General features: G+C 43.6%; 1 protein-coding gene across 1 annotated transcript in view; it reads left to right on the forward strand.

Moving 5' to 3' along the window:
- The first annotated feature begins 5846 nt into the window (after nt 1–5846).
- erbb4b (erb-b2 receptor tyrosine kinase 4b) overlaps nt 5847–11971 on the forward strand; it is a 181736-nt gene continuing 175611 nt past the window's right edge. Inside the window, exon 1 of the mRNA XM_036974796.1 lies at nt 5847–6035. Coding sequence (XP_036830691.1) covers nt 5942–6035 — 94 coding nt within the window. The 5' untranslated portion in view covers nt 5847–5941. The remainder of the gene's footprint in view (nt 6036–11971) is intronic.

The following is an 11971-nucleotide window of genomic DNA, read 5'->3' on the forward strand; positions in this document are numbered from 1 at the left end:
ACAAGGGAAATTGTGTTTAATTTATTACATTTTCATAATATTTTCTCTAAACTTGAATTTTTTTGTCTCAGTTTTTTGAGGATTGTTGCTAAGAAAAGATACAATAACGCAATGTTGTATGCATGTTTGAAGAAAGAGAAATATATTTCTATATTAGTATTAAACAGTTTGTTGTGCTATGAGGTGTAACGGATCATGATGAACGTATATCAAAACTGTCGGGCAAATTGACATTCAAAGATGAGATCACCCATTCCCACCATCAATAATATAATGTGCACAACACTTAGTGACAGTGGCAAATGAAGCGTCCTATAATCCTTGCAAATCTACTTTACTAGTGAAATGAGAACTATCTTTAGGTTCAAATGGATAATACTCAAAAACATAAATGTTCAACAATAAGACAGAATTACTGCAAGTAACTAATCAAAAAGATCTAGCGAATAATAACAGTTTGGAATTGATCAAATTAAGTTGGATTCAAGCCTTTTTTTTATATCCTGAACTTATTATACTAGTGTTTGTGAAAAATCCAAAGTTAAGCATATTATACTTAAGAATCACTCATGTTGGAAATACTCAAAAAGCTGATGCAATTGTTGCCTCAATTTTCTAATTAGAACTAGCACAATATTTTGTACAGTGCAGGGACCCTCTCTGATCCACTTGACTGCTCTCCTCTCTCTCCTCGTTCCCCCTCCTCCCTCCTCACTATCACTGTCTTTCTCTATTTCTCCTCTCTCTTTCCTCATTCCCTTCTCATTCTCTCTCCTTGCTCTACTTCCCTCTCTCTGTTTCTCTCTCTTCTTGTTCTAACTCCCTCCCTCCCCCTCTCTCTTTCTCTATCCCTAATCTCCCTCTCCATCCATTGCTCTCTCTCTCTCCTTGCCCCATTCCCTCCTGTTTCTATATCACCCCTCCCCCTCCTTTAGAAGTTGAGGTTTGAAGGACTCCATTTCAAAGCCAGACACGTCTCGGAGACTGAAGTGAAGGTTTTGTTCCGCTGCCTGGCACACTTCCGCTCTCAAACGCCTGAGTGAGCGTTGGGAGGGACGGTAGAGGAGGGAAGAAGAAATCCCACTTAATCTACTGAATCTTCCCTGTTCTGTTCTCTTTTGTTCTCTTTTCCAGAACTGTGACGTAGCTAGTAGTCCATGGATATTCAGGATATTCAGCTGTTTCTATCTAATCATCTCAGCCTCCTTCATCAGCATGATGTATGTGCTCTCTTTCTTCCTCTCCCTCTCGCCTTCTCTCTATCTCTCTCTCTCTCTCTCTCTCTCTCTCTCTATCTCTCTCTCTCTCTCTCTGTACACACTGTATACCTTTGTTAGTATGCCGGACCATCCTATAACACTTATTAACAAATTTACTCTGTGGCCTGGAGTGGGTGATATTCTGTTCCCTCCTCGCCTCTCACCCCCCTTCTCTCCTCTCCCTCATTCTCTCTTCTTATCTCCTCCCCTCCTCTCTTCCTCTCCATGTGTGATGTGTCTCTGTATGCATGAAAGTCAAGTCTTGATACACCTCTAACCTATCCATCTGAGGAGATGGAGATGGAGATGGAGATAGAGATGGAGGTGGAGATGGAGATGGAGGTGGAGATAGAGATAGAGATGGAGATGGAGGTGGAGGTGGAGGTGGAGATGGAGATGGAGGTGGAGGTGGAGATGGAGATGGAGATGGAGATGGAGGTGGAGGTGGAGGTGGAGATAGAGATGGAGGTGGAGATGGAGATGGAGATGGAGATAGAGAGCCCCCATGGTATTTCGGCTGTAAAAGAAAACCAGGGCATGCTTTATATTTAACAGGTAATTTACCTTCCTAATTACAGGGCAGTTAAATAGAGCAATACATTAAGTTGACCTTTGATAATATGAAACACATGTCCCAAAACTCATTCCCGTTCCACTCTCACAGAGAGTCCATAGAAAAAGCAATCCACTTGGGATAGTATTGTTGTGGTCTTGTAGTATTTCTGTAGTATTGTTGTAGTATTGTGGGTGTTTTCTCTTCACCAGCCGTTAATGAAACTAACCACATATTGATGCTATGCCATTGGCTCTCCCTCCAGCCCTTCATCACTACAAGTGGTTTGTTTTTATTCATGCACTCTATTGAGTGAACAATCTGAAGTTATAAGAACGGTGTGTACCTGCCATCTCTCCCTTTGCGCCAGCCTGCACTGTGGGAAGTATCGATTTGGTGGCTGGAAAATAACAAATTAGCGAGGGAGAGAGGGAGTTAAGCAGTCTTTTAAAGTGAACAAAGGCACAGAAAGGAGCCCTGAAAACAAATATCAACAAGGCAAGGTTTAATCCTTTAATTAAATGAGTTGTGTTTTCTCTATTTATTTATCTATTCATTTTTCTCAATGATTTTTTATGCTGGTAGCAGGTTTTGGAGGTTGCTAGGTAACTGGTACAGGAAGAACTATTTGTTCCTGGTTGATGTGTTGTCTGGCAGTGAGTACGCACTTTGAGGACACACACACACCAATAGACACATGCACATATGCACACACACACATTGACAGGCAGGGAGGGAGGGGGGTATGAAGGAGCCACTGTGCCCATAGCAGGGTCACTGTTCTCAGACCCTTGCTGGTCCCCAAACAGTCTCAGCTGGAGCCCCAGGGTCATTAGAAGATGAGGAGGTTGACCTCCAAGACCCCAGCGTGGTGCAATGTGTCTGTGTCTGTGTCTGTGTCTCTCTGTCTGTCTGTACATGAGAGAGTCAGCCCCAGCCCTCTGTCCTTGGCCTATCAGACTTCTGTCTGATTGGGTGTGCACAGGTTTCATGCTTAGGGAGTTGTCTGTCAACAACCATGCGGAGAGAGGGAGAGAGAGGGAGAAGGAGAGGGAGAGAGAGAGAGAGAGAGAGAGAGAGAGAGAGAGAGAGAGAGAGGGAGAGAGAGAGAGAGAGAGAGAGAGAGAGAGAGGGAGAGAGAGAGAGAGAGAGAGGGAGAGAGAGGGAGAGAGATGAGATGGAGAGAAAAGGATGAAAGGAGCCAGTATCCCCTGGGACCTCCTCCCTCATTCCGGTGTTCCAGTGTAGTTATCGCTCTCTCTATCGGCCCTATTAAGCATCACACAGACACACACACACACGCACACGCACGCACGCACGCACGCACGCACACACACACACACACACACACACACACACACACACACACACACACACACACACACACACACACACACCTGTTGACACCTTCAGTCCTTAGGCACTCTCTCTGTCTGTACTGCCTCCCTGCTCCTGCAGCTCTCTACCTGAAATATAATAAATATGGTGTCCCAAATGGCACTCTATTCCCTCTATAGTGCCCTATGACGTCCTGGCCAAAAGTAGTGCACTAAATAGGGAATAGGGTGCCATGGGAATGCAGTGTAAGACCTGGTGTTCCTACCTAGATGGAGTTTGTTAGCTACTAAAGATATGACTAACAAGGATTCTGACTGCATCCGAAATGAGATCCGATCCCCTACTTTTGACCAGGCCCATAGAGAATAAGGTGCCATTTAGGACGCAGGTGACGTGACTCTCTAAGCACTGCGTGAAAAACGTTCAAATGTTTTTGGTCAAAAACCAAAACCATTGTTCATATCCATTAAGCCAGGGTTCCCCAAACGAGGTCGTGTAGAGCTAGGGGGGGAACGAAATATGCACCCAGGGGGGCAGGACTATGTTTGGGAAACCCTTCATTAAGTAACTGGAGTCAATCATGACAGAACCATGACTGCTTCTGCCACTTCTGGGCCAGGCCTGGGCTGACGACAGCTGTCAGTGACGGGGGTCTGAGCCTGAGCAGTGGTGGCAGCAGCAGCAGCAGCAGCAGTGGAGGTGGCAGACGTGTGTGGGTGCATAACGTAGCGTGCAGCGGAGGCCTGTTGATGTCATTACTGTCACTGTTGGCGTTAGAGTTGTGACAGGCCTCTCTCAGCATCCCAAATGACTCCCTATTCCCTGTGTAGTTTACTGGCTCAGGTCAAAAGTAGTGCACTATAATAGGCAAAAGGGTGCCAATTCGGAGGCAGCCTCTTTCAGTCCGTGACCTCTAAGGACAGCCACCATGACAGGGGTGGGGGGATGAGGGGAGGACGGTCATGTCACTTTGATTCATATTAGCTCTGGCTGGGTGGGTTTGCAAAGTCTCAGCGGTCATTATCCTTTCTAAATGTAATTTAAGTGTGAAGTGATGGTGGTGTTAATGTTGATGGCTGTCCTTCCGCTTCACCCTGCTACTGAGTGGAGCAGACACAAACTTGGAGCACACACAAACTTGGAGCAGAAAGTTTTACCAAAGTCTTCCTTGACCTATATCGGTATCTTACTCACACAGTTGCATCGTGACTAATTGGGTAGGTGAAAATGACCTTCTGATGAATCCGTTTTCAAAGCTACTCTGTGTCTATTTTAGCCTGATCCCAGATCTAGTTGTTTTGTCTTGCCAACTCCTGTGGTTGTTGTCATTGATGAAAACCATAGGAGTTGGGAAGATGGCATGAACAGATCAGGACAAAACAGACCTGGGACCAAGCTACATTACATGGCCAAAAGTATATGGACACCTCCCTACTCGTCGATCTTTTTCCAAAATCATGTGCATTAATATGGAGTTGGATCCCCCTTTGTTGCTATAACAGCCTCCACCCTTCTGGGATGGCTTTCCACTTGATGTTGAACATTTCTGCAGGGACTTGCTTCCATTCAGCCACAAGAGCATTAGTGAAGTCGGGGACTGATGTTGGACGATTAGGCCTGGCTCGCAGTCAGCGTTCTAATTCATCCCAAAGGTGTTTGATGGGGTTGAGGTCAGGGCTCTGTGCAGGCCAGTGAAGTTCTTCCACACCGATTTCGACCATCCATTTCTGTATGGACCTCGCTTTGTGCACAGGGGCATTGTCATGCTGAAATAGGAAAGGGCCTTCCGCCAACTGTTGCCACAAAGTTGAAAGCACAGAATCGTCTAGAATGTCATTGTAGGCTGTAGCGTTACACCGTTAAAAACAGCCCCAGACCATTATTCCTCCTCCACCAAAGTTTACAGTTTGCACTATGCTTTCTGGCTGGTAGTGTTCTCCTGGCATCCGCCAAACCCAGTTTTGTCTGTTCGACTGCCAGATGGTGAAGTGGGATTCATCACTTCAGAGAACACGTTTCCACTGAGTCCAATGGTGGTGGGCTTTACACACCTACAACCAACGTTGTATTGACATTGCGCACGGTGATCTTAGGCATGTGTGCGTCACCTCGGCCATGGAAAACCATTTCATGAAGCTCCCGACGAACAGTTCTTGTGCTGACGTTGCTTCCAGAGACAGTTTGGAACTCAGTAATGAGTGTTGCAACCGCGGACAGACAATTCTTACATGCTACACGCTTCAGCACTCGGCGGTCGCGTTCTGTGAGCTTGTGTGGCCTACCACTTCGCATGAGCCGTTGTTGCTCCTAGACGTTTCCACTTCACAATACAGCACTTACAGTTGACTGGGACAGCTCTAGCAGGGCAGAAATTTGACGAACTGACTTGTTGGAAAGGTGGCATCCAATGACAGTGTCACATTGAATGTCACAGCTCTTCAGTAAGGCCATTCTACTGCCAATGTTTTGTCTATGGAGATTGCATGTCTGTGTGCTCAATTTTATACACCTGTCATCAACGGGTGTGGCTGAAATAGCCGAATCCACTAATTTGAAGGGGTATCCATGTACTTTTGGCCATGTAGTGTAAATCTACAGTCAGTGTCCAGATTTTAGTGTATGTCTGTTTGTCTCCCTACAGTATCTCCTGTTTCGTGCTGTGTCTGATGTTCTCTCTGTCACCTCTCTTCTCTTCCAGTCTATCCGTGAGGTGACAGGCTATGTGCTGGTGGCTCTGAACCAGTTTGACTACCTGCCGCTGGAGAACCTGAGGATCATCAGAGGAACTAAGATGTATGAAGACCGCTACGCTCTGGCGATCTTCCTCAACTACCGCAGAGATGGGAACTTTGGCCTGCGCCAGCTGGGACTGAAGAACCTCACAGGTATGTGTGCATGGTCTGAGATGGGTATCCCGTAGGCTATCTGTCGCTGTGTCTCCTCTGTCTGACACTCTGAGATCTCTCTCTCCATCCCCTCTTTTTATGTGTTCTCTCCATTTATGTATCAGTTTGCCGACCAATTGAACATTGCTTAAAGTAGAGTTTGGCTTAAAGAATCAAATAAATCACCAGCGTTCCAGGCCTGCTGCACATATACTATATTTCCAACTTTGTCTTCACATCTGTGTTTCAAACTGTAACAGTCAGACACTCTCCTTTGTTCTAGACGTAGTTTGTTGTGGTTGACTGCAAATGTTTGTGTTGTCTCTGGACGTGTGGAGCCAAACAAGGACAGTTTACAGTACACATAACCATGGGTCGATAGAACTTTATACATTTTTACTCAATTTCCTCTTTTCAGACAGTACATACTGTACTGTTACTCAGCCTAACTTCAGTGAAATCCTGACAGTCAGTGACTGTGTGTAAAGTCAGAAGCTCTGCTAGAAAATGACTACAATGAAATAAGTACTAAATGAATGTCTGTAACGTGTGAACCAAATGTTAGCGTCAGTTTAATGAGAATAAAACCGAGTTGTTTTGATCTTTTCAAATCAACTGTGTCTGTCTAGATGTAAAGCTAATGGGTTTTTACTGTGCTGCTATACTGACAGATTTGAATGAAAATCTCTTCACACTTATAGAGAGAGGAAGACGTGGTTGACCTAACTCAGCTATAGCTCTGTGCTTTCTGCTACTCTTTGTCAGTTTATTTCTCCAAACTATTTTCATTTGGCTGAAATGCAATAACATGTTAACCCCTTAACTCGTGGGATTTGGCCTATACGGATCAAGCTAAATGTAAATGTTTCTTACAGAAGAAACATGGAAAACATAGGAATAACCATGGTAGCAATTTAAAGGGAATAGTTTGGACATTTTGGGAAAATTATTAGACTAAAGGTGAGGACACAACAGTTGACCTGACACATTATACTGTTGATTTGATGTACATTTTACATTTACTGTACTTGTTACCATATTTGTTGATAACTAAATCTGAAAATTATCTAGATAACATGATACAAATATTCTTGGAAAATTTGGGGTAGGTGCAACATAAAACAAAACAATGACAAGGGTTTGAGTGAGAGGTATAACTGTTGTTTCCACGTGGCCACACACCTCTCCAATGTGTGCACAGTTTCTAAGTCATTTCATTGCACTTTTATGACTCAAAGAAGTATTCAACTAGAAGGTCCTTTTTTGAGCTCTCCTAGTTGAGGAACCAGAGCAAGAACACTTGTAGTTGTTTTGTGTGGTACACAGCCCCTGCCTTTACACAATTACTGTTGTTGTTTACGCAATCCAAAAACGATCCATTATAAATCGCAATATGTGTCAGGTGGTCATAATTTGAAAACTTATTCTATTGTCAACATGACCAGCTAAGTGCTAAAGTATAATCTTACAGTGTTAGGCTTTCACAAGGTAATTCAGAGAAGCAGATTGTAATTTTGGTGCGCATAGAATGGAGTCATGAGTTGGGCTGTGGCATGCAAAAGACTGCTGGTCTCACGGTAAATTACCGTTAATTAACATGAACACATTTAGCATCTCCAGGCATCCACGCATATAAGCACATACAAGCTGCTAATGCATGCCTTGGAACAACTACATTTTAAAAAGTCAAATAAATCATTTTAATATGAACCATTACAATACATCCATTATATTTTTTAGGCAGGTATAAAGAAACATTGTGACATCTCAGGTGCATCCTTGAGATGCTTCTACAACTTGATTGGAGTCCACTGGTGGTAAATTAAATTAATTGGACATTATTGGGAAGGCAAACACCTGTTTATTTAAGCTCCCACAGTTGATAGAGCAAAAACCAAGCCATGAGGATGAAGGAATTGTCTGTAGAGCTCCAAGACAGAATTGAGTTGAGGCACAGATCTGGGGAAGGGTAACAAAATACAGCATTGAAGGTCCCCAATAACACAGTGGCCTCCATCATTCTTAAATGGAAGAAGTTTGGAACCACCAAAACTTCCTAGAGCTGGCCACCCGGCCAAACTGAGCAATCGGGGGAGAAGGGGCTTGGTCAGGGAGGTGACCAAGAACCTGATGGTTGCTCTGACAGAACTCTAGAGTTCCTTTGTGGAGATGGGAGAACCTTCCAGAATGACAACCATCTCTGCAGCACTCCACCAATCAGGCCCTTATGGTAGAGTGGCCAGATGGATGCCACTCCTCAGTAAAGGGCACATGGCAGCCTGCTTTGCCAAAAGACACCTAAAGATTCTCAGAACATGAGAAACAAGATTCTCTGGTCTGATGAAAACAATATTGAACTCTTTGGCCTGAATGCCAAGCGTAACGTCTGCAGGAAACCTGGCACCATCCCTACGGTGAAGCACGGTGGGGGCAGCATCATGCTGTGGAGATGTATTTCAGTGGCAGGGACTGGGAGACTAAGTCAGGATCGAGAGAAATATGAACGGAGCAAAGTACAGAGAGATCCTTGATGAAAACCTGCTCCAGAGCGATCAGGACCTCAGACTGGGGTGGAGATTCACCTTCCAACAAGACAAGAACCCTAAGCACACAGCCAAGATAATGCAGGAGTGGCTTTGGGACAAGTCTCTGAATTTCCTTGAGTGGCCACGCCAGAGCCCAGACTTGAACCCGATCGAACATCTCTGGAGAGACCTGAAAATGTCTGTGCAGTGACGCTCCCCATCCATCCTGACAGAGCTTGAGAGGATCTGCAGAGAAGAAAGGGATGAAACTCCCCAAATACAGGTGTGCCAAGCTTGTAGCGTCATACCCACGAAGACTCGAGGCTGTAATCACTGCCAAAGGTGCTTCAACAAAGTACTGAGTAAAGGGTCTGAATAGTTATGTAAATGTGATATTTCCGTTTTTTATTTTTAGTACATTTGAAAAAAAAAAAATACAGTTTCTACTTTGTCATTTAATACATTTTAGAATAAAGCTGTAATGTAACAAAATGTGGAAAATGTCAAGAGGTCTGAATACGAAGGTACTGTATGTCCCATGCCATTTTTTATATTATATGATTTTATAGTAAGAAGAATATAATTTAACATAGCAGAATAAAATAGTAAGGACATTTTTCCCAGTCCAGAGCGAGTGCGAGCATATATGAAGTGGATATGTTGAGCATAAAGTGATAATTTGAAACTGGTCATATACGCTAGATTTAGAGTTATTTGGCAACTTTTGTTGTGAATGAGACAAACCATAAAATGTCTTAGAAATCAAACATATATGGGCTACATGATGAGACTATAGGCTATTGCACATGCTTTTCTCTCATCAAATGCTCATATTTTCACCCATTAGACTATTCTCAATTTTAATCTTGTCTATGTTAAATTCGTTTTGATTTAGAATGGCCCATTATCAAATGGGTAGGAACAGGGGCAGAGTAAAAAATACATGTCATCCATCTAATAGCTGATGGAAGCCACTTTTCAGCTGGGTTGTTTTTCTCACTCATGCGGGTGCTGTAAGCTACTCTGATTATTTCACTCCACAGATCAACCACTGTGTGAGAGCATGCAGCCTCTCGCTGTTCTCTCTCTCTCTGTTCATGCCAGTGTTTCATTTGGGAAATCAAGTGAAATCTGTCGAACATCAACATGTTTGAGCATGAGAAAGGAATGAAGGAGGGGAGGAGATGGAAATGCATGATGGTGAGATATTCTGTAGCTAAAGGTAATGTGTTTACCTATTAATTATGAAAATATAAATAATGCTGTATTACTAGGTTATTCAAAATCAAATACAAATGTACTATAATTGTAGGCTTACTCTGTAAGCCACCCAGCACAATAAATGAACCAATAGCATTGTCTAGGCCTACAGGCCTACCTTCGCTCCCTGACTCATGGATATCATTTTTGGAGCGTAGTATAAGGTAACCAGTCCATCCAGTATGGATAACAATACAGTCTACAGTCAATTTTGGAGTATAGTCTCGACCAAATTTGTACCACAGACATTTTAAATCAGATTTTCTTAGTTTTTCTGCTGTGAATAGTATGCGGTAGGTTTTGTATTGTCGAACGGCACAATCATCGTTTTATATGGGCTTGGCCTCATCTACAGTATAGGCCTATGCAAATGGGCATTTTGAATGAATCATCACCTTAGAAAGCTCTGCCCATTTCATTATGTTAAGGCTTTAAAACAACATACACATCAACCATGTTTTCCACTCAGTTTCAACTTGTTTTGAACTTCTTCCTTCAAATTGATCAATCACAGTGAGGTGAGTTTTAAAAGCACATACTGTTTTGATGATAAGTGTTTGATGTGATTTTTTAATTATTTTGCATTGACATCAGAGTGGTTAGAGAGACAATACAGCCCTGAGTACCAGGCTGTTAGGACCTGATGGAGGGACAATACAGCCCTGAGTACCAGACTGTTAGGACCTGATGGATTGACAATACAGCCCTGAGGACCAGGCCATTAATGACCTGATGGAGGGACAATACAGCCCTGAGTACCAGACTGTTAGGACCTGATGGAGGGACAATACAGACCTGAGTACCAGGCTGTTACGACCTGATGGAGGGACAATACAGCCCTGAGTACCAGACTGTTAGGACCTGATGGAGGGACAATACAGCCCTGAGTACCAGACTGTTAGGACCTGATGGAGGGACAATACAGCCCTGAGTACCAGACTGTTAGGACCTGATGGAGGGACAATACAGCCCTGAGTACCAGGCCATTAATGACCTGATGATCTTTCGGGAGTTGGGTACTACCAATGTCCAGAGTGCATAAGAGATTACTATGACACAATGGTCAAATGTGCAAAAATTGCCCAAGTAGCGGGAGGGATGAGGGCAGCTTCTTGTCGCTCTTGGTGCTCAAGTTCAAAATCCATACAGAGCTGTGAAGCGGAGACCCTGATCTCTGATGTCATATATACTATGGCATGTTGCTTACAGCCACTGCGTTCCAATTTAGGAGATTATCAGTGATCTTTCTGAATGGTGATTGACTGATTGGCACCTGACCTGTTCTTGGGAAGCTGTATGTGTAATATTTTGTATGTCTAGTTTTAGCACCAGGAGGTCTAACCAGCCTGGTCCCAGATCTATTTGGTCGGCCATATGAGTTGGCAAGACAGCACAAACCGATCTGGGACCATGCTTGCCAAGCCCCCAGCAGAATCTGATAATGGTATCCACGTGCTGGTTTTGCATGGAACAGAATGAAAAGGTGTATGTACAGACACAGACACTTTAGCCTTTTACTTCATCATGGCTGTCCCCATAGTCGAACCCTTTGAAGAACCCTTTTGTTTTCAGGGAGAACCCTTTTGGTTCCAGGTAGAACCCTATTGGGTTCCATGTAGAACCCTTTCCACAGAGGGTTCTACATGGAATCCAAAACAGTTCTACCTGGAACAAAAAAGGGTTCTCCTATGGGGACAGCCGAAGAACCCTTTTGGAACCATTTTTTTAAAGTGTAGCCTGTTTTTAACCTGTAAGCTATGTCTGTATACGTACACAATACTTTAACATTGTTCCTTTCCCTGCATTTAGTCTGCAGTACTCTGCAGTCGTACATAACCTGTCCGTTTCCCTGTTTGTTTTTGTCTGAATTCATACTGTGTTCTCTGTACCTGCGTACCAGTTCCTGAGTTATGTTTATTGAGTGCATTGCAATTATGTTGCAATTATATCCACGTTATGTTGCTCCTGTGTTAAAGTAACTGTCCAGTGAAAATCTCACTTTTAAAAATGTATATTCTGTTTTGGACTCGCTATCATTACCGAAGACTGGGGCTTCATTACAAATGTCACCCTATTCCCTATTTAATGCACTACTTTTGACCAGCACCCTATGGACCCTGGGGTACTAGGCAATAGGGTGCTATTTGGGAG

Source organism: Oncorhynchus mykiss, chromosome 3 (genome assembly GCF_013265735.2).
Source record: "Oncorhynchus mykiss isolate Arlee chromosome 3, USDA_OmykA_1.1, whole genome shotgun sequence".
Classification (NCBI taxonomy): Eukaryota; Metazoa; Chordata; class Actinopteri; order Salmoniformes; family Salmonidae; genus Oncorhynchus; species Oncorhynchus mykiss.